Here is a 25388-nt window from a genome sequence, read left to right as displayed (position 1 = left end):
ATAGTTGGACGAAGAGTCCTTATGTGGTTTCGGGATGGCGATTACTATTGCGTGTTTCCACGCACTCGGGAAACACCCAAGTCTTACACAAGCAGACAATATTTTAGCGAGGAAGATATGAGCTTTTCGAAGTAGCTTCTTGATTACACAGTTTAGAATTTTGTCTTGACCAGGAGACTTTTTGGATTTTAGCCTACGGATGAGCTGAGCAACTTTTTTAGGGCGAATCAGCCATGGATGTGCGTCGCACAGCTAGGTCTAATCAATATATGCGATGGACTCGTTCATTGCAGTGGTGGTTTCTGATCGTCTGCCATCTGATTGGAGTGTGCTTGTGCAAAGCTTGAGGCTAGTAACTGCGATTTCTCTGCCGGTGAAGCGATAATATTGTCGAAGTGACGGACTATACTTGGTGGTTTTCCGCAGAGCCTTGGTGATTTTCCACAGCGTGCCGCGATCGTCGTTTAGTGTGCGCAGCGTTTCCTTAAACTTCGTAAAACTTGCCTTGTCGCAATCCTCTCGAATGCTGTTACTATATCCCGATAGATAGGGTCCGTCCTCCTGTACCAATGACGTCGATCAGTCGTCGCGTGTTATCTGGAATCGTTGCAATTTGGTACGATCGTTGTCGGGATTCAGGAATGGTAATAGCTTCTGCTTCCCCTAATGTCGTTACAATAGTTGGGCTTAGTAAGTCCAGCTTAGAGTTGATCTCTCGCCTGAAACGAAGCCAATCTACACGAGCATAGCAATTTAGGTATATTCTGCTCAACTGGAGCTGATAGACTGACATCAAACATCACCGGCAGGTAGCCGGATGACAGTTCGTTCAAGGTAACCGGTTTTGTCATGTTCAGTAGGTTGTTGGATATGGCCAAATCCAATGTCGATGGACGACCATGTCCAAGGGAGTGGAACGTGAAGGAGTCGGGGAATCGGATGTAGAAACTACAACTATTTCGTGGAGCAGGATTGTGCCTGCCTTGTTGGTCTTCAAACAGTTCCAGTGACGATGGCGTGCATTCAGGTCGCCCACAATGAAAAATGGTTCAATTCTTCTGGTGACGGGGGAGATGTCCCGAAGAAATTGTGTCCAGTTCGATTGTCATCTTGGCCCAGGAAAATAGGCGGCTATTATATGCACGTCAATTTACCCTTTCGGACCGCTATCAAAACTCTACCATCTCTTGCTTTGTTTGGCAGTTAGCAAGTCGGTCGAACATTTCTCTCGCCAGGGCGAGGAACTCCGACATCGAGAGCAAAACATTATTATTCGTCGTTTGACCTTGTAGTACCTGAGCGTAGGAGCAACCTGCGGAGGGAGCAACCGATCTGTGGGCTTGAGTGATGCGTGGAGGAACCGAGTTGGGGGCAATATTCCTGCGCTCAGCACGCATTTTAGCCAGTTTTTCGATGTAGTGCTTACGGCTGGGGCAGCCACGATAGTTGGCAGTGTGTTGGCCACTACAATTTGCACATTTGATTGATTTGCGAGTCTCGTTCCTGTCGACTCGTTCCAATTCTGCTTTTTTTGACAGTTTACATTCTGCCGAATGATGCTTGTCACCGCATTTGACAATCAGTGGGCGAAGTTTTTCGAAGTTACAGTTTCTCATTCCGTGGAATCGTCGACAGCGGTGGCACTGGACCGCATCTGTCGCTCGCCGTTTAAAATATCGCCATTTCACGATCACGTTGAACAGAGCCCTCACCTTCAGCAACTCTGACAATTTCACTGCTCCTTTAGCTTTATACAGCGCACTTTCCTCAGATCCGATGAACTTGCGGAAAAACATTTTGACTTCCGTCGCTATTACACTGTGGGCAAGTAATTCCGTTTCCAACTCTGGAATATCGTAGACCGGTAGACCTGATAAGACGACTTTTACTGGCTACTCTGCGGCCGGAGTGTAAGTGTGGAACTGGATGTTTGCTTCCTGTAATGCCTTTAGGGTGTTGTTGTAGGTCTCCTGTCGCGCGCAGTATAGTTGTACACCTGTCTTGGTAGACTTCATTTGGTAATCCGTTTGTGCAATGTTGATTTTCGCCATCAGCTCATGCACCTGCCTGGTTGATTGGTCTGCAACCGATATTGGGGGACTTCGATTTTTTTTTCACTTTTGGAAGCTCGGTTGTTGTGTAAGGCTGCAGAGTTAGCACCGGCATTTCATCCGTGATGTCATCTTGCTCTGCATTCTGAAGCAACTCGAATTGGTTACTCACTACAATATTAATCCCTTGTTGCAGTGTGCCGCTAATGAGCTAGACTTTGCTAAGGTGGCGCAGATCAGCTCTGAGTGCCACTAGTTGTCTTTTTTACTCACCCGTTGATCTTATGCAACGCAAATAGTGACGTCACTAAATAGTGACGTCACTAATAGCGTTGCATAAGATCAGCGGGAGAGTATAAAAGTCAACTAGTGGCACGCAGCGCTGATCTGCGCCACCTTAGTAAAGTCTAGCTCGTTGGTGTGCCGCTACTACTACCGTTCCTGGGGGGATTCACCATGGCCGCGGGTGGCTGCTTGTTGTGTTGCTCGTCCATGTACGGGCTCTTCGGACGTGGAGGGTAAAGGTGTTGATCGTTGAGGTTATGTCCGGATTCTATATTTTTGAATTCAGGCATATCTAGTAAGATTGTTTTTGTCAGATTAATGGAATACCTAATAAATAATTAAATGAATTTTCTGCCATTAGAGCTTGCACCAATTTTAAATTTCGATTAGATCGTTTTTTTTTCTCGAGACACCAGTGATAGTTATTTTAAATTATCCAACGAGTGTTATAATGACTACTTTTCTTAAGACGAATGAACAAACGAAACGAGCAAACCACCATATAAGCTGTCATACGAACAGTCCTGTCGAAATGCGCAATGAGGTCCTTATCTTCGGTAGATTTCTCAGTTCTAACTCGACAGACTGTTTATATATTCAACAGGCAAACGTCTGAAAAAAGCGCTCAATAAGTTGCAGGTATTCAATATGTCTATCTTTTGTAAATAGAACGCTCGGGGCCTTTCAGTAATTTTTTGTCTGGATTTTTTTTTGTTAATTCGAAGTCAGCTTACACATTAGTTGTCGTCGTTATCATCTATTTGCGCCAATTAGCTACATATTTTGTGTGGACAGTGTTATTATCTCTTTTAAAAGACTATCTCTTTTCACTCTCATTGTGGGTTGTTTCCCGATGGTAGCTCTGCATGTGCTAAGGCTTGAACTAAAGCTTACCAATAGAACAACTCCATTGGCTCTCAACATTTTTACCATTTCGTGTCATTTTTTAAATGAAAAATCAATTCATAACCCTGATTCTCTAAGCAAATCATGAAATTGTACAAACAATTCAACCAAGTTATAGCTCCGTTATGCCTCCTGGCGCCAGAGCCTTTAAATAAATGACAATATAAAAAAAAATTGCTTTGAAAATCTATGATAAACAATTTGATGATATTTTTCATGTTTAGGTTTATTATTGGTATTTATCAGTTATAATTTTATTTGATTTTTAAACATAACTTATGTACAGAATGCTAAATCGATTATTCTTATTTAAATAAAGAAAAGGTACTCAATTTGCCCCATCTGCATCTACTGACCCAAAACATGAACAGAGAAATTCAACAAAGAACCGAATAAACAGACAAACACTAGAATCCATCTAAAAGGGTGGTAAACTGTTATTATCATGGACTTTTGGTGACGCTAACGCAAACGCTTTAGTTATTAGTCCCATGGAAGCAGACATGAAATCGTTTAATTATCGATTGATATCAATTGCAAGAACATTATTTATAAGAATGCAAGTAAAATATGTTATAGCTTTGGTGAAACTAATACATGGAATAAATGTACTACACTCCCAGCCAGACTCACTCACTCAACTCTCACCTTGTAATCGAAGAAGGAACTGCACAGTAGCAGTTTGAAAGCACCGACTTCATTCAGAATAAGTTACAGTACAGTAGACATAAGTTCTTCTCACTCCCATTTTCCTATCTACGCGTTACATACTTTGGAAGCCAGCCCGCACTATGCACCGGGTGGTATGACCTAATTTTGGTCTATTTAATTACTGTTAACTTATTACTGCGAGCAATTATTTTTACCTACGTATATTTACTTTCATCAGCTCTTATAAAAAAGCATATTCCTCTTCGCTCTGATGAGGACAACAACTAGTTTTACTAAGTATAAACCACGATTGGATAACGTAACGATGCACTTATCAAACACTAGGTAAGGTTAGAAAGGACACGACAGTCGGTAAAAGTAACACATTTGAAGACAAAACGCTGTTGAAAGGTTTAAGCAAAAATACACAAAAAAAAACATACAAAAAAAGTAAAGTTACGGAAACACAAGGAAGAGCAAACATATGATAAAGTTGACTATTATTTAAAATTTTAGGAATCAGAGAGTAAGAACGCATATTTTATCACCCCTATCAATTATCGTCTAAAAATGAACAGAAAATGGAATAAACCGTAGGCGTATGCTTTGAATGAAACTGTATAAATTTGAAATAAAATTTAAAGTATTCCCACAAAAAAAAAACTACAGGTTTTAGATTTATATCCGAAAATTCTTTGAAAGATGACAATTGAATGTTTTCATCATTAAAGGAATCCGAGTTTAATGGTTCCCCCAAACACACGCGACGCGACAGTCGCGACGCGATTCTATCGCTTGGCGACTGCGATTCTGTCGTCGCTGGTATGGAAGGATAAATGGAACATTGCCTGCAGCGACCCAACGATAGAATCGCGGCGACTAGTTGTCGCCGTCGCGGCGATGAAATCGCTTAGGTCTGGGGGAGCCTTAACTTTTACGATAACCTGAAGGGTCGTGAGATAACGCCGAGAAGCTACTAAGGAGTTAGCTCACACTGTTTTGTTCCTGTCCTTGCCTTTCGTTCGCGCGCATCTTTCTTCATGTGTAATCAGTGATCCACTGTCTCGTCTAGCTGCCATACATCAGGACGAACGCCTAGATCAATAGTCCCATTCAGATCAGTGGTTGCGAACGAGAAAATTGGCTCCCCTTCTAAGTTATTTATGCTGCTACAAGTAGCTTAATTTTGAACATTACCAATTAAAAAGGAGGGTCAGACCCACTAATGACGCAAAACTGTACCCAACCCCAATAGACAGCCATTAATACGTATTTTGCCAGTACTTTATTAAAATGTTTTCTCATGCAGATCATTTGATTTCGCTCTCAAAATTTTCATATCATCAACTCTCGTAACAATCTTATCTGCTTTAAAACTTTTTATTGCGTCGTTATGTTTTCCATCGCCGTCCCGGAGCACAATGCGAAGACCATCACAAGCAGACTACATCAGATAAGGGCAATCATCACTATATCCAAGTAGCACGTGTTGCCAAGCAAAAACTCCGGGCAAAAGTTTTAGGGGAAAGCACCGTCTATGAGTATGTGTATTAATCTGGGATGACAGAGAAGGTTTGCAACAGAAGAAGACATAATATTTATTCGTGTAACAGATGTAACAGTTGTGGATAACTTCTTCAGCCCCGCTTTGCTCATTTTGATTTTAGAAACCTTTCTATGTTTGGCTTACGGAGGTATGGATGGATAGATATCTGGTTTTGTTTTACACAAATACAGCATCACAGTCTATCATTATTTTCTACTTACTCTTGTAACGCCTTTTTAAAGATAGTCATTGAGTGGGACATCATGGTCATTTTTTTTGCTTACTCGATCGCGTTTGAAGTTTATACGAAAATGTGTATTAAAAACGCATTTTTCTGTATTTTTACTCCAAGAGGTTGTCATTTGGGGAAAACCACCCACCAGCATGAGACAAAATCATGAATTACAGTTAATCAAACATGCATGAGAAAATTTTGGTCTGCAGTAGAACAGCCTGTACAGATTCGCGGCTCAGCATCAAAATTCTTTCTACGACTCTACTCCACGACATCACCAGTTATAAAAAAGCAATGTTGAAATTTTACATGCAATTTCTATTTTTATTTTCCCTCCAATATATTTAAAACTATGTTGTACTTATCTCTAGTGTTGTAAATATGTAAAAGTGTAAAAGTGTGTAACTTCGGCGAGGTCCTCGACCATCCAGTTGCAATCTCCAGCTCCCACCGTCTTGTCCACAAAGTTCGTCGCACTATAGTGCTGGGCGACTACTTACTTGATACTTGATGGGCTACAGCTCTTCGATGAACCTCCCAGGGTTGTTACGACTACGCGGATTTCGCGATTTTCGCGGATTTCGCGGTTTTCGCGGATTTCGCGGTTTTCGCGGATTTGGCGCGGATTTACATAACGATTTTAGGGTTTCGCGCGGATTTGGCGCGGATTTAGTTTTAGGTGGAAATTTAATAAATAAAATGCTAAATCTAAGGAAGTTTATTTGAAAATTAGTTTGATGCCTATCTATAGATGGATTTTTTTTATCAAATGCTGTTGAGAACAAATTTACGGTTCAAGGTTATTGACATTATTTTTCGGATATGTACAAGTCCTTATTTAATGGCATGCATTACACTCTCAAGCATTATTTAAACAAATGTTATGAGGAGAGAAACGCCACTTGTTGTCATTTTTAAACCATTCTAAAACACAACGCACACAAACCATGTTGTCTATTGAAGGACATGAACACCCATTTTCATCTTGTCAATTTCTTTGTAATTCCAAGATGTTTGTCAGTTTCTAATTGGTTGTTTCTTTTACGATGAACCACTCAGCATGATATATTATATCATTCTTCAAAAGTAGTCAAGAATTTCATAATATTGGAACATTTTATATTTCCTTTATAACATTCATCTAGAACGAATAAGGATTTATACAACAATTGAAAACATAAAAATGTTCTGTAATTTAATGCAGATGCATCATTTTAATAAGTTCTTCCGCAGAAAGTCGATCAAAAATTAGAAAATGATTCTCAAAAGTTATTTCTGGCGAGTTTTTTATGATGTTTTCGGTTAACTCCGATTTTACAGGATTACCAACAGAAAACAAAGAAAACTCCTCAAGAAGTTTCCACAAGGACCCTATGGTGATCCTTGTATAAATTCCTTGCAAATAAATTTCCACAGCGTGAAAAGGATTTTTGCAGCATTAAAAACCCGAAAAATTATAAAGACATTTTTGGAGGAATTTCCTGGAGCGGTAACCTCAGGAATGACTATAGAAAATCGAAAAGAATGACGCCTTGAATTTACAAAAGAGTCGATGATCACAGAAATTTCTTTAATAATTTCTCAAAAATAAAACTGGGAGTTTTTCCGCAGGAAGTCACCAAGCAATTTCAGCAAGAATTTCTAAAGCGATTTCCGTAGGAATTCATGAAGGGATTTCTGTAAGTAAGCTCTGAAGATTTTCCGCAGGTTATTTGTGGAGAATTTACTTGAACTCATGATAAAATTCTTAAATGAATTACAAAATAATTTCCCAGGGAATTTTTGTAAGAATACTCGGAGCTTTATTGTCTTATTTCTTAATATCTACGCAAGTTTGTCTTGTCAATAACTACAACAAAGCTGCATAATTAATTACTTCAAAAGTAATTGCGGTTTTGACAGATTTTTTTAAATATTTGCCACGTTTATCTTTAATCAATTATGAACAAATCTGGCCTTAAGGGGATACGGGAAGCACGAACAATCATCAAATCGTCATCATTTTCATCATTGAATGCTTAATTTTATTTCTACAACAAATATGATTTTGAAAAATCATCAGCGACGCGTGCTTACTCGCCATCTACATGCTGATACATTTACAGTTACATCAAACAACTAAAAACCGTAATACGCCGCTCCAAAGTTACGAGGTGATAACGCTAGAAAGAGATAAAAGATAGGAAAAACAACACGGTGTGTAGTGCTTCCCCGAGTCACCTTAACATTCATTTGTATATCAACGTACCTTGTGCTGATTTTTTTAAAGTTCTATTAACAAAAAAAAAACCCTGACAATAACGGAACAAAACATGCCAAAGCCATAATCTAATCCAAATAGCGGTGCTTATGCAAATAGTTTTGACTGTTTAGTTCTTGTTCCCTTAGATTCAGTACTTCTAGTGGCCATTTAGTAGGGTTGTAATACTTACTGCGGTTTTATTAGTCCTATTAGCATTTTGATACAAACATATGTTGCAGTTTAAAATCATATTTGAAATCAGTAATAATGTAAAAAAAACTTGAAGAGAAGACGTTCAATAAATTGTTATATAAAAATTGACATTTAACGTGTATTTGCTTAGAATTCAGATCTGGATCGCGCGGATTTGGCGCGGAATGGATTTCACGTCGCGCGGAAATGGCGCGGATTTGATTTTAGTCGGCTCGAATTTGGCGCAGAAAATATTTCAGGGTCTCCGTAACAGCCCTGTAATCTCCACTGGACGCTTCCAGTCGCCCTGAACATTGAGCGCCCTCAGGTCCTCTTCAACTGCAAAAAGCCATGTACGCGGCCTTCCTCTTCCGGGTTCTCTACTAAATATTATCTTCGCTTGACGTTCTTCCGGCATACGAACAACGTGACCAGCCCACCGTAGTCTGCCGTGTTGAATAAGGTTAATAATATCCAGCCCTTTATACACCTGGTACAATTCGTGATTCATGCGGCGCCGCCAGATACCGTTCTCCTGTTTACCGCCGAGTATTGTTCGCAGCACCTTACGCTCAAAAACTCCGAAAGCTCTCCGATCAGCCTCCTTTAACGTCCATGTTTCATGTCCATATAAAGCCAGCGACCATATACTTCGTTTTGCTGGAATTTATCGTGAGTCCAATCCTCGCTGTCTCCCTCTTAAAAGGCACAAAAGCCTCTTCCACGGCACGGCGATCAATCCCGATAATATCGATATCGTCCGCAAATCCCTGGAGCATATGCGATTTTGTGATAATAGTACCGCTTCTTTGCACACTAGCTCTCCTAATCGCTCCCTCAAGCGCTATATTGAACAGTAGATTCGAGAGTGCATCACCCTGCTTTAATTCATCTAAGGTAACAAGGACGTCGATATTTCATCCGCAACCCTTACACTTGATTTCGATCCGTCCAACGTTACACGAATCAGCCGTATCAATTTCGCCGGAAAACCATGTTCAAGCATAATTTGCCATAATTCATTCCGTTTCACTGAATCGTACGCCGCCTTGAAACCAATAAACAGATGATGTGTCTGCAAGTTGTACTCCCGGAATTTATCAAGGAACTGTCTCAGGGTAAACATTTGATCCGTCGTTTATCGGACCTCACGAAAACCTGCTTGTTATTCACCGACGAAGGACTCTTCAAGCGGTCTCAATCTGTTGAACAGAATACGGGACATAATTTTGTACGCCGAATTAAGGAGGGTTATTCCTCGGTAATTGGCGCACTCCAGTCTGTGCCCTTTCTTAAAGAGAGGGCAAATGAGGCCGTCCAACCAGCTAGCAGGCATTTCCTCGTCTTCCCATATTTTCGACATAATATGGTGCAGAACTTCATAAAGCTGCTCACTGCCATGTTTGAGAAGTTCAGCCGGGAGCTGGTCCTTCCCCGCAGCCTTATTGTTTTTCAGCTCTTTAACAGCTTTTTTAACCTCATCTAGTGTAGGCGACTCCACAGCTTGTCCATCGTCGCTAATATTTATTCTGCTCACCGATGCACCGTCACTTCCACTATTCAACAAAGTCTCGAAGTGTTGCTTCCACCTGGCAGCCACTTCGGTTTTATCTGTCAGCAAATTCCCTTGTAGGTCGTTGCACATGACGGGAGATGGCGCTGTCTTTCTCCGCACGCCATTGACAGACTCATAGAACCTCCGCATATCGTTCTGCTCCATTTTTTCCTGCGCCTCGCTAATCACTTGAATCATTTGTTTAAGAAACTGCATAAGTCCATTTTACACGGACTATGTAGTTTCTCAAACAAACGAATTTTTTTTCATACATTCCTGAACAACTTTTTTTTTTTCGTGTTTTTTGCCAGAATACGTATTTTTGAACGAGGATTCAGAATATATTAAAATCTCATTTTGGCCAAAAATGTTACATATGCAGTTTCTTAAACAAACGGTTCACTTGTTCTTCATATTCTTTCTTCTTCCTGCGGTGGGTTCGTTTTTCGGCTGCTCTTGCTTCCTTGTACCGATCTCTATTCGATCGGGTACCCGACACCAACATCCGGCTTCTGGCAACGTTCTTCTCGTCTGTAACTCTCTGACACTCCACATCGCACCAACCCGTCCTGGGTCGCCTCTGTGCAGTGCCTACCACTTCTCGTGCTGTTGTGCTCACCGCTCCATGGATCGACTCCCATAGATCGTCGATGTTGTCGCTAACGTTGATTGCGACTACACAGGGCACTAATTGTTGTTGGACACCGCTTTCCCGCGTCGACACATTCGGTAGCATGCACAAATAGGCCTAGGAGTATCGAAGGAGAATTTAGGCCATATCCTAATCACCAGTATTTACACTGCTCACCGATCTCAAAAGCACTTCCTACTCACATCATCCGTATACCTTTTTTAACTATTTTTGACGACACTCGAAGTTACACAATGCCATTAACCCTTTATAAGGCAGACGAATCTAAACAATAAATTAACAAAAACAACAATAGGACACAATGTTGACATGGTATTAAACTCAAATGTATGTTTGTAATAAATAAATAAATCTACGAAAAAGCGATGGATGGTTCTCTCAACAGCTGATCCAACTCGTGGTTCATTCGCCCCCTCCACGTACCATCCGCTATCTGCACTCCACCATAGACGGCACGCAGCACTTTCCTTTCGAAAACTCCAAGTGCGCGTTGGTCCTCCTTGAGCATCGTCCAGGTCTAGTCTCGTAGAAAACTAAGGGTCCAATAAGCGTTTTGTATATAGTCAGTTTGGTACGGCGGCGAACTCCACTCCAACTTCGCGATCGGAGCGTTTTGCGGAGTCTAAAGTACGTACGATTTCCTGCCATGATGGGTCTCCGAATTTCTCTGCTGATTCGTTATCAAAGGTCACCAGTGAGCCCAAGTACACGAATTCTTCAACCACCTCGATTTCGTCATCACCAATGCAAACTCGTAGTGGGTGGCTTACGTTGTCCTCTCTTAAGCCTCTTCCTACCATGTACTTTGTCTTCGACGTGTTGATGACTAGTCCAATCCGTTTAGCTTTCAGTCTAATGTAGGCTTCCTCCATCTTCTCAAAGTTACGTGCCATAATATATTTGTCGTCGGCGAAACCAAATAACTGGACGGACTTCGTGAAAATCGTACCACTTTTGTTAATCCCTACCCTTCGTATTACTTCCTCCAAAGCAATGATGAATTGCAGACACGAAAGACCATCACCTTGCCGTAACCCTCTGCGCGTTTCGAAGGGACTCGAGAATGCCCCTGAAAATCGAACTACGCACATCACCCGATCCATCGTCACGTTAATCAACCATATTACGTAGCGTTCACCCATAAATCCCGCCTGGTACTGCGCCACGAACTCTGTTGCAATTGGTGTTAGTCGGCGGCATACAATTTTAGAGAGTACCTTATAGGCGGCGTTCAGCAATGTGATTACGCGGTAATTGCTACAATCCAGCTTATCGCCCTTTTTGTAGATGGGACACACAGGGAATCCAGAGATCCAACAAAAAAGCTTTGTTTTCGCAGTAGATTATTATTTTATTTATTCAGACTAAGGCCGAAGTGGCCTGTGCGGTATGTAAGAGTCTTCTCCATTCGGCTCGGTCCATGGCTACACGTCGCCAACCACGCAGCCTACGGAGGGTCCGCAAGTCATCTTCCACCTGATCGATCCACCTTGCCCGCTGCGCACCTCGCCTTCTTGTGCCCGTCGGATCGTTGTCGAGAACCATTTTCACCGGGTTACTGTCCGACATTCTGGCTACGTGCCCGGCCCATCGCAGTCGTCCGATTTTCGCGGTGTGAACGATGGATGGTTCTCCCAACAGCTGATGCAATTCGTGGTTCATTCGCCTCCTCCACGTACCGTCCGCCATCTGCACCCCACCATAGATGGTACGCAGCACTTTCCTTTCGAAAACTCCAAGTGCGCGCTGGTCCTCCACGAGCATCGTCCAGGTCTCGTGTCCGTAGAGGACTACCGGTCTAATTAGCGTTTTGTAGATTGTCAGTTTGGTACGGCGGCGAACTCTATTTTCGCAGTAGATAATAATGACAAAGATCCAAAAAAATTGTTAGCAACAAAAAAGAAAACAGTTTTGTTGCTAACTTTTTATCAGGAAATATCAGAACATGCATAGCAAATAATTCTTGTCATATTGTGTTTGAGTTCTGATAAAGGCTTGTGGCGAGGTGCGTTTTTCAGTGACAAACTCTGTTGACGACAAAGGGTATATTGTTAGGCGTTGCTCGAATATTGATTCCCTGGGGACACACGATACCTTTGATCTACTTCTGCGGCAGATCATCCTCAGAACCTAATCCTCCCAAAGCAGTTTAAACAGCTCTCCTGGTAGTTTGTCAACTCCAGGGGCTTTGTTGTTTTCAGCCGGCCGATCTCCTCCTGGATTTTCTGGAGATACGGAGCCGGTGTTGGTTCTCAGTGTAATTACAGCTTACCTGACAATAACGAAGTAGCAACCGTGGGCGGTCAATCATGCTCATGCTCATGCGGAAAATCGAGTTTTGTCTGTTCCGCGCCCGTTTGTATCGTGCCTCATTCGCCCTTGTGCGGTGTTGCAGTAATTTCGCCCATGCTGCATTCTTCTCCTCAACTAACTGCTCACATTCGCCGTAATACTTGTCCTTTCTCTCCAGCCAACTTTAAGAGACGCTGCGCCTAGCTGCTATTCCGTTGGGAGTGCTCCTTCTAGCTGCTGTGCGTAGTCTTGGACTAGTCTACCGTCTTGTAGCCGCCGAATGTTTAGCCACGGTGGACAACTCCGAGTTTTGAGCGTAGACATACTGCAACGAGGTCGGATTCAATATTTGGCAACAGCAACATGAAGTCTGTGTCTGGGAATTTCTTGGTTTATAATTTTAATTGCCTATCTTCAGGCCCAAACACAGAACAGTCAGGAATGGAACATAAACAAATCCACTCAATCATTTGTCACTTAGAGGTAAAATATGGGTCAAATGGTTGTTCGGACAACTTCACACACGTTCAAAAAAAGCAGCATCCAAAGGGTTTTCTTGGGGGCGGGCGGTATCAATGTTCGTCAAACTGCTTGATTGGTGTGTACGCTGCATTAGAAAAGGAAACTTTCGGTGTAAGTGAAAACAGCATTACTTATTACAAAACAATCTTGTTCGCATCGTTATGAACAAAAAATACAACTTTTTCTCTACCTTTCAAATAAAATATTTGATAAAGATAAACGACTCACCTGAAAACAAATTCCTAATAGCTACTTTAATCTACGTCGAAGAAGCAAATGTTTGTCTTTGCACCAACTCTTTGAATATGCCAGCCTCTTTTGTTATAAGATGGGCATAGTTTCCATGTTCCACTACCATCCCATCCTGCAGAACGGCAATGTTGGTGGCATTTCGTATCGTGCTCAACCGGTGAGCTATCGTCAATACGGTTCGATTCTTCGTCAAGCTCTCCAATGCGTTTTGGATTAGTTCTTCCGAGACGGCATCAAGGGCGCTGGTCGCTTCATCAAGGATCAATATTTTGGGATTCTGTGAAAAAGTCGTAACGAGACATTTAACATCTGATCTGCTGTGCTTGGCATGTCAATTTTATCATTGCTTGCTTTAGATGGGGCGCTGACTTATGGTTAAAAACATCAAAGGTGACTCAATTTAGTCTTCTACTAACCCGAATGATGGCTCTGGCAATGGCGACTCGCTGTTTCTGACCACCGCTAAGCATGATACCTCGTTGACCGACACGTGTATTCAAACCGTCGGGGAAATCCTTGGCGAATTCGTACACGTGTGCTTCGCGTATTACTCGTTCAAATTCAGATTCTGATATTTTGTCACCTAGATTCAGTCCGTATAGAATGTTTTCTCGAATAGTACCGCTGAACAGAATTGGTTCCTGTGAAGTAAAAAAAAACGGGTTAGATAAAAATTCTGTTTCACAATGTTCTGAAAACTCATATGTGAATATGTACATTATGTGGAAGATAATGATATGAAAAAAAGTATTGGAGGTAACCACTTTCCCTTCGATGAGACTCGAACCTACGACCCTCAGTGGGCTCGTGTCCCATCGAAGGGAAAGTGGTTACCTCCAAGGGAAGATCCATAACGCACGTTACGCAAAAAATTGCGATTTTCAAATCATTATCTTCCACATAATGTACATATTCACATATGAGTTTTCAGAAAAATTAACTTTGATTGAACTAAAAATTCTGATCAAAGCATAAAAAATACGAACTTGGTTCACAGCTCCGATATGTTGTCGCAGGGACATAGGGTTTAGATCCCGCAGATCACGATCATCCAATGAAATAGTGCCAGCTTGAGGATCATATAACCTATAAATAGAAATGTGTTTCACTAAATATCTAATTTGCACCGAATCCAGTGCCAAGTATGAAATGAATAGATAATGAAAATTAGACGATAAATATAAATGGCGTTCTTTGTTTAACCAATACGAGTTGTCACGCATATATACTGATTCAGTATTCGGAGTTAATGTTAAATTACTGATTACTACTGCACACAAAAAGTGGAGGGGGTGATGACGAGATAGAAGTATTCTATTACGGAGAAAAATAAATAGTAGAAACACGGAGAAAAGCCAGCTTAGTTTGAAACAACCAAAATGTTGGTTGATTTCTAAACTATAAAACCAATTTGTTTTTAAACAAAAGTTGTTTGTATTTATAAAAGCATGGAGGTTGAATCAAGCAGTTTTGTTAAGTTGTTTCAAGCTAAAATTCCAGTTTGTTTCAACATGTATTATAGTGACTTCAAAGCAATATGTTTGTTGTTTTTACCAAACGATCAGTCTGTTTTTACCAAATATTGGCTTGCACGTTTTTGTTTGTAATAACACATAGATCAAGATATTTTTTTCATCACGCTTTTCCGGGTATTTTCAGATGCAGTTTTATTGAAAACAAATTTAAATTTGTACTGTTGTGCTACTATTTTCGCCAAAAAAAGTTTATTATTCGTTTATCGTAATCATCAATTGTGGTAATCAAAGGTAAGAATAATTAATAAAATATAGAAATGCGCTATTTTCAACATGTTTTATTGAACCTAGGAAAAACGGCCATCGAAACGAAAATATTCGGATCAAATATTACAGAGCTTGAGGCCATGCATGAAAAAAAAACTAAATGAAAACGGAGGCGGCCAGTATAATGACCCCAGAGGCCAGCAGCGTAAAAATGCTACGAAACATATGGTACGAATGCGTGGAAATAATCCGATGGAAATTCTCTACGCATATTTGTTGTAATATCAGTTATACTCAGTCTGTGATGCCTGAAACTAATTTCAAATAAACATTTTTCTTCAAATTATACGTAGGGGAACAGACGGCTTTGGCAGGTTTTGTTCTATTATTGGCAGGGGGGTTTTTTGTCGACCGAATTTTATGAAATTTGGCCACAATATTCTTTGATATGCAAAGAATGTTTGGGCCAAATTTGAGCATAATCAGTCGTAAAAAAACCCCTGCCAATAATAGAACAAAACCTGCCAAAGCCGTCATTACCCCTATAAGTTTTTCAATCTTCTCATTATTTTTAGCTGAAATAATTTTTTGGTTACCATAAATTGAAATAACAACCATTTTATAGTTTGAATCAACCAATAATTTCGTTTGATACAATCTAAGTTTTGTTTATTTCTAACTACTTTTCTTAGTTTAAAACAACTATAATTCTTGGTTGTTTCATAAACGTCAAACAAACAAACCAACAATATAGTTGATTCAAACATAAGTTTTGTTGAATTCGTCTAAGAATTGGCGAAAAATTCAACGCAATAATTTAGTTGGTTTCAACTTAACGACTAGATTATTTCAAACTAAAGCATTGTTTGTGCCTAATTCAACCTAAGATTTTGGTTGATTTAACCCACGTTTTGCTTGTTAACAATATGCACCGCTAGGGCAGCGAGACGTGAACCCAAGCGTGAACCGTATCAAATGACAACGGCCAACGATGCATAAAGTTTGCAGCCTCCATCGGAATTGTAGTCCGAAGCACCTTCTTCCCCCGTCAGAATTCTAGAATGGTCTCGCACTTTCGTCCTAGACGAAACACTAAGTATTTGAAATTTATCCATTGGCGTAACTAACAAAAAATTCTAGGGGGGGGGCTAATTTTTGACGTAGAATTACGTCCTTTGCGAAGATAGGGAGGTAATTCTGGATATTCGAATTTGAGACCTTCACGAAAAGTACCGATTTTCGAGATTTTAGTATCAATCGATCGACGAAAGATTTTCCCCAACTATTGAAAACAATGGATTAGAATGCGCTGGCCGTCGCCGAAAATAGCAGTACTAAAGAGAAATATCCACGCAATCGTTTCGCTTCTATCTTTTTTAAATTTATTATCAGACTAAGGCCGGAGTGGCCTGTGCAGTACACAAAAGTCTTCTCCATGCATCTCGGTCCATGGCTGCACGTCGCCAACCACGCAGAATGGGGAGGGTCCGCAAATCGTGCCCGCTGTGCATCTCGCCTTCTTGTTCCCTCTGATCATAGTCGAGAACCATTTTCACTGAAATACTGTCCGACATTCTGGCTACGTGTCCGGCCTACCGCAATCTTCAGATTCTCGCGGTTTGAACGACGGATGGTTCTCCCAACAGCTGATGCAACTCGTGGTTCATTCGCCTCCTCCACGTACCGTCCGCCATCTGCACCCCACCATAGATGGTATGCAGCACTTTCCTTTCAAAAACTCCCAGTGCACGTTAGTCCTCCACGAGCATCGTCCAGGTCTCGTGTCCGTAGAGAACTACCGGTCTAATAAGCGTTTTGTAGATAGTCAGTTTGGTACGGCGCCGAACTCTATTCGATCGGAGCGTCTTGCGGAGTCCAAAGTACGTACGATTTCCAGCCACTATGCGCCTACGAATTTCTCTGCTGGTATCGTTACCGGCGGTCACCAGTGAGCTCAAGTACACGAATTCTTCAACCACCTCGATTTCGTCACTACCGATAGAAACTCGTGGTGGGTGGCTTACATTGACCTCTCTTGAGCCTCTTCCTATCATGTACTTCGTCTTCGACGTGTTGATGACTAGTCCAATCCGTTTAGCTTCGCTTTTCAGTCTGATGTAGGCTTCCTCCATCCTCTCAAAGTTACGTACCATGATTTCAATGTCGTCGGGGAAACCAAATAACGGGACGGACTTCGTGAAAATCGTACCACTCGTGTCCCTGCCCTTCGTATTACTCCCACCAAAGCGATGTTGAATAGCAGACACGAAAGATTATCACCTTGCCGTAACCCTCTACGCGCTTCGAAGGGACTCGAGAATGCCCCTGAAACTCGAACTACGCACATTACCCGATCCATCGTCGCCTTGATCAACCGTATTAGTTTATCCGGAAATCCGTTTTCGTGCATAAGCTGCCATAGCTGGTCCCGATCGATTGTATCATATGCGGCATTGAAGTCGATAAATAGATGATGTGTGGGCACGTTGTATTTGCGGCATTTCTGCAATACCTGACGTATGGCAAACACCAGATCTTTGGTAGAGTGTTCACCCATAAATCCCGCCTGGTACTGCCCCACGAACTCTCTTGCAATTGGTGTTAGTCGGCGGCATAAAATTTGGGAGAGTACCTTGTAGGCGGCGTTCAGCAATGTGATTGCGCGGTAGTTGCTACAATCCAGCTTATCGCCCTTTTCGTAGATGGGACACACGACACCTTCTATCCAATCCTACGGCAGAACCTCATCCTCCTAAACCTTGGTAATCACCCAGTACAACGCTCTTGCCAGTGCCTCACCACCGTGTTTAAACAGCTCTCCTGGTAGTTGGTCAACTCCAGGGGCTTTGTTGTTTTTCAGCCGGCCGATCTCCTCCTGGATTTCCTGGAGATTCGGAGCTGGAAGTCGCATGTCTCGCGCACGTGCTCCTATGTTAATTACCATACCACCGTTGTCTGCCATATCGCCATTCAGGTGCTCTTCGTAGTGCTGCCGCCACCTTTGGAACACCTCACGCTCGTTTGTAAGAAGGTTCCCGTTTATGTCCTTACACATATCGGGCTGTGGCACGTGGCCCTTACGTGAACGGTTCAACTTCTCATAGAACTTTCGTGCGTTATTAGAGCGGTACAGTACGTCTCTTCACGGTCTCGATATTCCTGCTGGCGCTTTTTCCTCCGAAAAATCGAGTTTTGTCTGTTCCGCGCCCGTTTGTATCGTGCCTCGTTCGCCTCCGTGCGTTATTGCAGCAATCTCGCCCATGCTGTATTCTTCTCCTCAACTAACTGCTCACATTCGCCGTCATACCAGTCGTTTCTCTGACCCGGAGCCACCGTGCCTAGTGCAGCGGTTGCGGTGCTTCCAATGGCGGATCGAATATCTCTCCAGCCATCTTCAAAAGATGCTGCGCCTAGTTGCTCTTCCGTTCTTCGATATTTGAAAGGAACGTTGGAGTATGGGTTGGTGTACACTAGAATTGAGTCAATGTGTTGTCAGATCATTGGTTTTGCTGATGCAAATTGGGCCACCGACGTCAACGACCGTCATTCTGTATCCGGAAGGTCGTGCGATATGTGCATCACAAATATTGCCCTCCGCTCGCTTACAAATCGACTTCTATAAAAACATTCTTAATGCCTGCCGTATCCTAACGGAACTATCAATTCTATACTTTCGTCTCTTATTCTATCATGAACATGTACGTCTAAGTTTTGTAGATGATATTAGCATTTCCATATCATTGTAAATCGTTTAACTTCACGTAGAAGTAATACACTCAAATAATTAATTAATGAGTATTTAGTTATGCATGTGAAATAGTAGGTTTTAAAAATAGATTGCGAGAGTTCGGCTATGTGCCTGACATAGACATTGTAATCAATTCCACTCCGGGTGGCCAATACAAGGAATATAGGCAATCAACTTTGATTGTACGCAAATACAGATAATGAGCGTGAGGTGAAGCAATTAACACTACGAAAACCGTGATAAAATTATTAACGCGGACTACCGTGATCAGAAAATCATGGGAACTCAATTTTCAAGCAGCTGGTTCTCAGTTTGGATCAAATGGTCTACCAAATCAACTGCGCTTGATAGCTATCCGAAATCGACCAGTCACGTCCATACAAGTCCGTAGAGCCCACGCGTATGATTTTCAACTCAGATAAATCCAAACCAGATGTTCTAGGCTCTCCAAACTGTTCTGAAGTTTGGATAAATTGGTCTACAAAGTCAACTGCACTCGATAGCTATTCGAAATCGATCAGTCATGTCCATACAAGTCCGTAGAGCCCACGTGTATGATATGCCCAAATCAGATGTTATAGGCTCTCCAAACTGTTCTGGAGTTTGAATAAATTGGTCTACCATGTCAACTGCGCTCGATAGCTATCTGAAATCGACCAGTCGAGCCCATACAAGTCTTAAGAGCCCACGAGTATGCTTGCAACTCTAGGATCTCCAATGTGTTCTGGAGTTTGGATCAATTGGTCTACCAGGTCAACTACGCTTGATAGCTATCTGAAATCGACCAGTCATGTCCATAAAAGTCCGTAATGCCCATGCGTATGATTTGCAGCTCAGATATACCCAAACCATATGTTCTAGGTTCTCCATACTGTTCTGAAGTTTGAATAAATTTGTCTACCAGATTAACTAGAACAAAACGGAGGAATTCAGAAGGATTTTCAGGGTCAATTCTGTAGGAACTTTCTGGAAAAATACCGGAAGAAACTTCTGGAAGTATTCCAGGAGAAAGTTTAGGAATAATTCCAGAAGAAATTTTGGGAGGAATTCCTGTAGCAACTTTTGGAGGAATTATTGGAAGAACTTCCGGAGGATTTCTGGAGGAACTTTTGGAGGAATTCCAGGAGGAACTTCCTAAGGAACTTTTGGAGGAACTTCCTAAGGAACTTTTGGAGGAATTCCAGGAGGAACTTCCGGAGAAATTTCTGGAGGAATTTCCGGACGACTTCCTGGAGGAACTTCCGTAGGACTCTCTGGAGCAACTTCCGAAGGACTTCCTGGAGGAACTTCCGGAGGAATTCCTGGAAGAATTAACGAAGGAAATCCTGGAGAAACTTCCGGAGGAATTCGTAGAAGAACCTCCGGAGGCATTCCTGGAGGAACTTCCGGAGGAATTCCTGGAGGAACTTTCGGAGGAATTCCTGGACGAACTTCCGGAGGCATTCCTGGAGGAACTTCCTGAGGATTTTCTGGAGGAAATTCCGGAGGAATTCCTGAGGATTTTCTGGAGGAAATTCCGGAGGAATTGCTGAAGGAACTTCCGGAGGAATTCCAGGAGGACTTTCAGGAGGAATTCCTGGAGGAACATTTGGAGGAATTTCTGACGGAACTTCGGGAGGAATTCTTGGAGGAACTTTTGGAGGAATTCAACAAGAATCTTCCAGAAGACTTCCTGGAGGAACTTTCGGAGGAATTTCTGGAGGAAGTTCCGAAGGAATTCGGGGGAAATTCCGGAGAAACTTGTGGAGTAACTTTCGGAGGAATTACTAGAGGAACTTCCAGAGGAATTCCTAGAGGAATTTCCGGAGGAATTCCTGAAGGACCTTCCGGAGGAATTCCTGGAGGAACTTCCGGAGGAACTTCCAGAAGAATTCCTAAAGGAACCTCCGGAGGAACTTCTGGAGGAGCTTCCGGAGGAACTTCAGGAGGAATTCCTTGTGAAAATTCCTAGAGTAACTCAGTTTTCGGAGTGGCTTTCAGTCGTAAATAATAGCGTTGACAATTTTATTTCATCGCCGAGTAACTTCCGGAGGAATTCTTGGAGGAACTTCCTGAGGAATTCGTAGAGGACTTTCCGGAGGTATTCGTGGAGGAACTTTCGGAGGAATTTTAGAAGGATCTTCCGCAGGAACTTCGAGAAGAATTCTCGGAAAAACTTCCGGAGGAGATCTTAGAGGAACTTGCGACCAACTGATCCAAACTTCAGAACAGTTGAAAAACCTAGATCATTTGGTTCGGGTATTTCTGAGTTTCGTGCTTCCAGGATTATATTCAATTGGTTTCTGTCAGATTTGCATCGTGCGCAGTTGACCTGGTAGACCAATTGATTCAAAGCCCACAATAGTTTTGAGAACCGAAATTATCTGGTTTGAGAAAAACTGAGTGGAATATCAAACGCATGGGCTGTACGGACTTGTATGGTCATGACTGGTTGATCTCAGATAGCTATCGAGTGCAGTTGACCTGGTAAACCATTTGATCCAAACTCCAGAACACATTGGGTTTGGGTATATCTGCAAATTGGGTATATCTGGGTATAGCTGCAAATCATACGCGTGGGCTCTACGGACTGTATGGACATGACTGGTCGATTTCGGATAGCTATCGAGGGTAGTTTACATGGTAGACCATTTGATCCAAACTACAGAACACATTTGAAAGCCTAGAACATCTGGTTTGGATATATCTGAGTTGAAAACTATACGCGTGGGCTCTACGGATTTGTATGGACGTGACTAGTCGATTTCGGATAGCTATCAAGCGTAGTTGATTTGGTAGACCATTTGATCCAAACTCCAGAACAGTTTGGAGAGCCTAGAACATCTGGTTTGGGTATATCTAAGCTGCAAATAATACGCGCGGGATCTACGGATTTGTATGGACATGACTGGTCGATTTCAGATATCGAGCGTTGTTGACCTGGTAGACCAACTGATTCAAACTCCAGAACAGTTTGGAGAACCGAGAACATCGGCATATCATCTTTCATCAGTTATAGAAGTCGTTTTGGAGTCGTCAGGGATGTCCAGAAGAAACATATTGTTCACACATAGTATAGGCAATGCTAGAATAGTGTTATGAAACATTTTTGTAACCTGTAAGTGTTGTTCACACTGAAATATGTCATGTAAAGTAAATTTTACTATATTTTGGAAAAACCATCCGTACTCATTCCCTTCTAGGGAAAAAATGAGCATCCCTAGAAACATAACGAGTATGGTGAAAATAGATGAGATGGGTAAGATATCCGTAAAAGAATTTTGAAAATCGGTCAAAAGACGGCTGAGAACCAGCTGTTTGAAAATTTAGTTCCCATGATTTTCTGATCACGGTATTCGGCGTGTTAAGGTAAGAAAAACTCAGTATAGCATAAAATAATTGAATCCGTCTACAACACCAAAATAAATAACCATCGGTTACTTACCTCAACAGTAGTGATGCAATTGTCGATTTCCCCGAACCACTTCGTCCAACAACGGCAGTCGAAGTTCCAGGCTCTATCGTCAAACTAAGATCCCGCAGAACAGTTGCATGCGATCGGGATGGATAATTGAAACTAACTCTATCGAACACAATCTTCCCCCTGGGGCTCTCACTTAATACAAGACCACCTTCCACCGGAATTGTATGCTTCCGGTCAATAATCTCCCAAAGCCGCGTTGCCGAGCCGATTCCCTTGTTTAACTCGGTGTAGAAATTACTTAGACCTCCTATGGATAAGGCAGTGTATCCGGCGTACAGAATGAACGAAGTTAGAGCTCCCACCGTCATTTCGCTGTTGCTCACCATCGTTCCGCCGTAGTAAAGCACCGATAGAATGATGATGTTTCCGGAAAGACCAGTCTACGGTAAAGGTAGGAAAAGGTTATTATAACATATTGTGAACAATATTTCGTTTGGAATTGAAATAAAAAAAAATTAGAATAAAGGGTAATGAACTTAAGATCAAAATAATGGATATTACACAGACATACATCTATAACAAAAAACATTTAGCATACTGCATAGAAGACATCGGGTAATAAATAAATACGGGACGTGTTTAATATGCATAGAATATAGACAAAAAGCCATAATTTAAAAAAAAGTGATAATGAAAAGTTGAAAAAGAGAAAGAACTAAAAAAATCACGAAATAGTATGAGGAAACATAGTTTACTGGAAAGTACATTTTAAAAAATAGCTTAAACAAACCATTCCGTAGAACGTTGCTCGGGCCTTGGTCTCCCGGTATCCAATATTAAGGGCATCCATTAGTTGTTCAGAGAACATTTGATTCTCGAATTTCTCCTTGCAAAACATTTTAACCGTCTTGATATTGCCTAATCGTTCCTCACCGATCTTCATTATGTCGGCGTACTTATCCATCACCTCCTTCGTAATGTTCCGCACGAAGCGTCCGTAGCAGATGGCCATACCGGCTACACAAGGAACGATGCACATACCGACCAGGGCTAGCTGCGGCGAGGTGTAGACCATCATTCCAGTACCAGCCATAACCATTACCGTCGATCGGAGACCATCGGAGAGATTCATGCTGAGCGAGTTCCCCACCTGATACGTGTCGGATGATAATCGATTGACCAGCTCACCGGTTCCCTTCTGGTCGAACCATCCGGCCTCTTGATTCAGCATGGAGCTATACAACTTTGCCCGGATGTCACGGGTTATCCGTAGAGCTGTGAGATGTTGGAGCGCATTTAGTATCATGTTGGAGCTATTTATTGTATGTCATTTCCCTGGAATGTAATTCCTCAGAATGCCCATTGTACAAGGGACAAGGAAATTTAATTTATTAAAAGATAAAATTTTTAAAACAAATATACCCCAAACATTGACATATGCTTGTCAAGAAAACATATATAATGGCTAACAAAAGCAAGAAAAACCCAATCGCAAAAACTGTATATAGGGGGAAAGACGGCTTTGGCAGGTTTTGTTCTATTATTGGCAGGGGGGTTTTTGTCGAAAAAAATTAATTTTATGAAATTTGGCCACAATATTCTTTGACATGCAAACAATGTTTAGGCTAAATTTGAGCCTAGTCAGTCATAAAAAACCCCCCTGCCAATAATAGAACAAAACCTGCCAAAGCCGTCATTCCCCCTAGCTAATAAAATCTATCTACTTACAAGCATTACTAAAAAGATATACTCGTCCGAAGTTCGTCAACCCGCCTATCAGAAACACACCCGCCAGTAACAAACAAAACTGATCCAACTTCTCCTTGGCAATGCCTGATTCCCCGGAGGTAGCGTAAATCACATCCAACACCTTACCCAATCCGAACGGTACGGACATTGTAATTGCGGAAGAAAGCATCAAACAGCCAATACCACCTAAAAAATAACATATATTCTGTTTAATCGTGTTTTTTTTTTGTGACAATAATCAGCTGTCTTACCGGTTATATTCCATCGTTCCGGTTTAGCAAATTCTAGCAACCGTCTCACGTCTGTTGATTTAAGTTTCACTTTCGGTGGTTTCTGTGATTGCACCACAGGTGTCTGAATTGTCTCCCTGCTTGTGGAGCTCGGTGCCGATGATGTGCTACTCATTGTACGAGTCAGGCGGGGAACCGGCCACTTCCTCCCGGTTATAATCGAGCTGTAACATCCGGCGTTTCTTACCTTATCAAGTGTCCCATTCCACGAGTGCGGATATCGCGAACAAATTGACCAATCACTGTGACGTAACGAAAAACACGCTATTTTGGACGGCGGCGGAACATTTCTCCGATGGAATATTGTTCGGCTGCAACTGCTTCGTAGCAAATTAACTATCATTGTTGATTAACACGGGGTATCCGAATTGAACCGCGATAGAACTCAAAGATGCATTTCGTTCCGCAAACCTCGCAGAACGTGAACTGAACAGAACGATGCTGACGGACTGATGACTATGCAATGTTTTGATGTGTTGGGAGGCGCAATGTTTTGGTTTTTGTGCTTTTGCGAGAGAAAAGTGGGAGTTGAGAGAGCGTATGTTGTTTATATAAAAATGTAAATACATAAGAAGAAGTTGGTATAAAATGCAGCTTTTTTCATTCGTATTTTACATCAAATGTTTTAAATTATTTTATTTGTTTCTTCATTCCTTTATTATTATTTAAGTATTTAAGTAGAAATAAGGTAATGAATATATTTTAGATTAAACGTTGCTATTGCATAAGTTTTTTCATGCATAAAATTAAGTCTGCTTTGGCAAAAATACATTTAAAATTTTGACAATATACCTACATATGTATTTATACAATATATTATAATGTCATATATGACATGCATAATAACAGGGACAGGGAGAAACTTCGAGCTACTTCAAGCTCTCATTGGACAGCACTATGGTCCAATGCACCGAGTTCATCATTGACGTTTGAGCGGTGCGCTGTTTACTTAGAATGAATACTTTTTCATTCATCGAGTTCATGCAAGTGTTCATTTTTAGTAAACAGCGCCCGACTCAAACGTCATTGTGTTCATTCGGTGCATTGGACCATAGTTCAAGACAAAATTTTCAAA

General features: G+C 41.7%; 1 protein-coding gene across 2 annotated transcripts; it reads right to left on the bottom strand.

The window, feature by feature from the left end:
• Positions 1 to 5429: 5429 nt before the first annotated feature.
• Positions 5430 to 24800, bottom strand: LOC134219092 (ATP-binding cassette sub-family B member 10, mitochondrial). Of its 2 annotated transcripts, XM_062697787.1 has the most exons (8): positions 24275 to 24800; positions 24003 to 24209; positions 23065 to 23549; positions 22296 to 22714; positions 14368 to 14467; positions 13798 to 14022; positions 13358 to 13658; positions 5430 to 5448 (listed from the first exon to the last, which is right to left on the bottom strand). In XM_062697787.1, the coding sequence occupies exons 1-7, from the start codon at positions 24654 to 24656 to the stop codon at positions 13389 to 13391; spliced, it is 2088 nt and encodes a 695-aa protein (XP_062553771.1). In that variant the 5' UTR covers positions 24657 to 24800; the 3' UTR covers positions 5430 to 5448; positions 13358 to 13388. The 2 variants fall into 2 exon arrangements, with proteins under 2 accessions (XP_062553771.1, XP_062553770.1); XM_062697786.1 differs by lacking the exon at positions 5430 to 5448 and having other exon boundaries at positions 13261 to 13658.
• Positions 24801 to 25388: the final 588 nt, after the last annotated feature.

Source organism: Armigeres subalbatus, chromosome 3 (assembly GCF_024139115.2).
Source record: "Armigeres subalbatus isolate Guangzhou_Male chromosome 3, GZ_Asu_2, whole genome shotgun sequence".
NCBI lineage: Eukaryota > Metazoa > Arthropoda > Insecta > Diptera > Culicidae > Armigeres > Armigeres subalbatus.
This window is presented reverse-complemented; position numbering and strand designations above follow the sequence as displayed.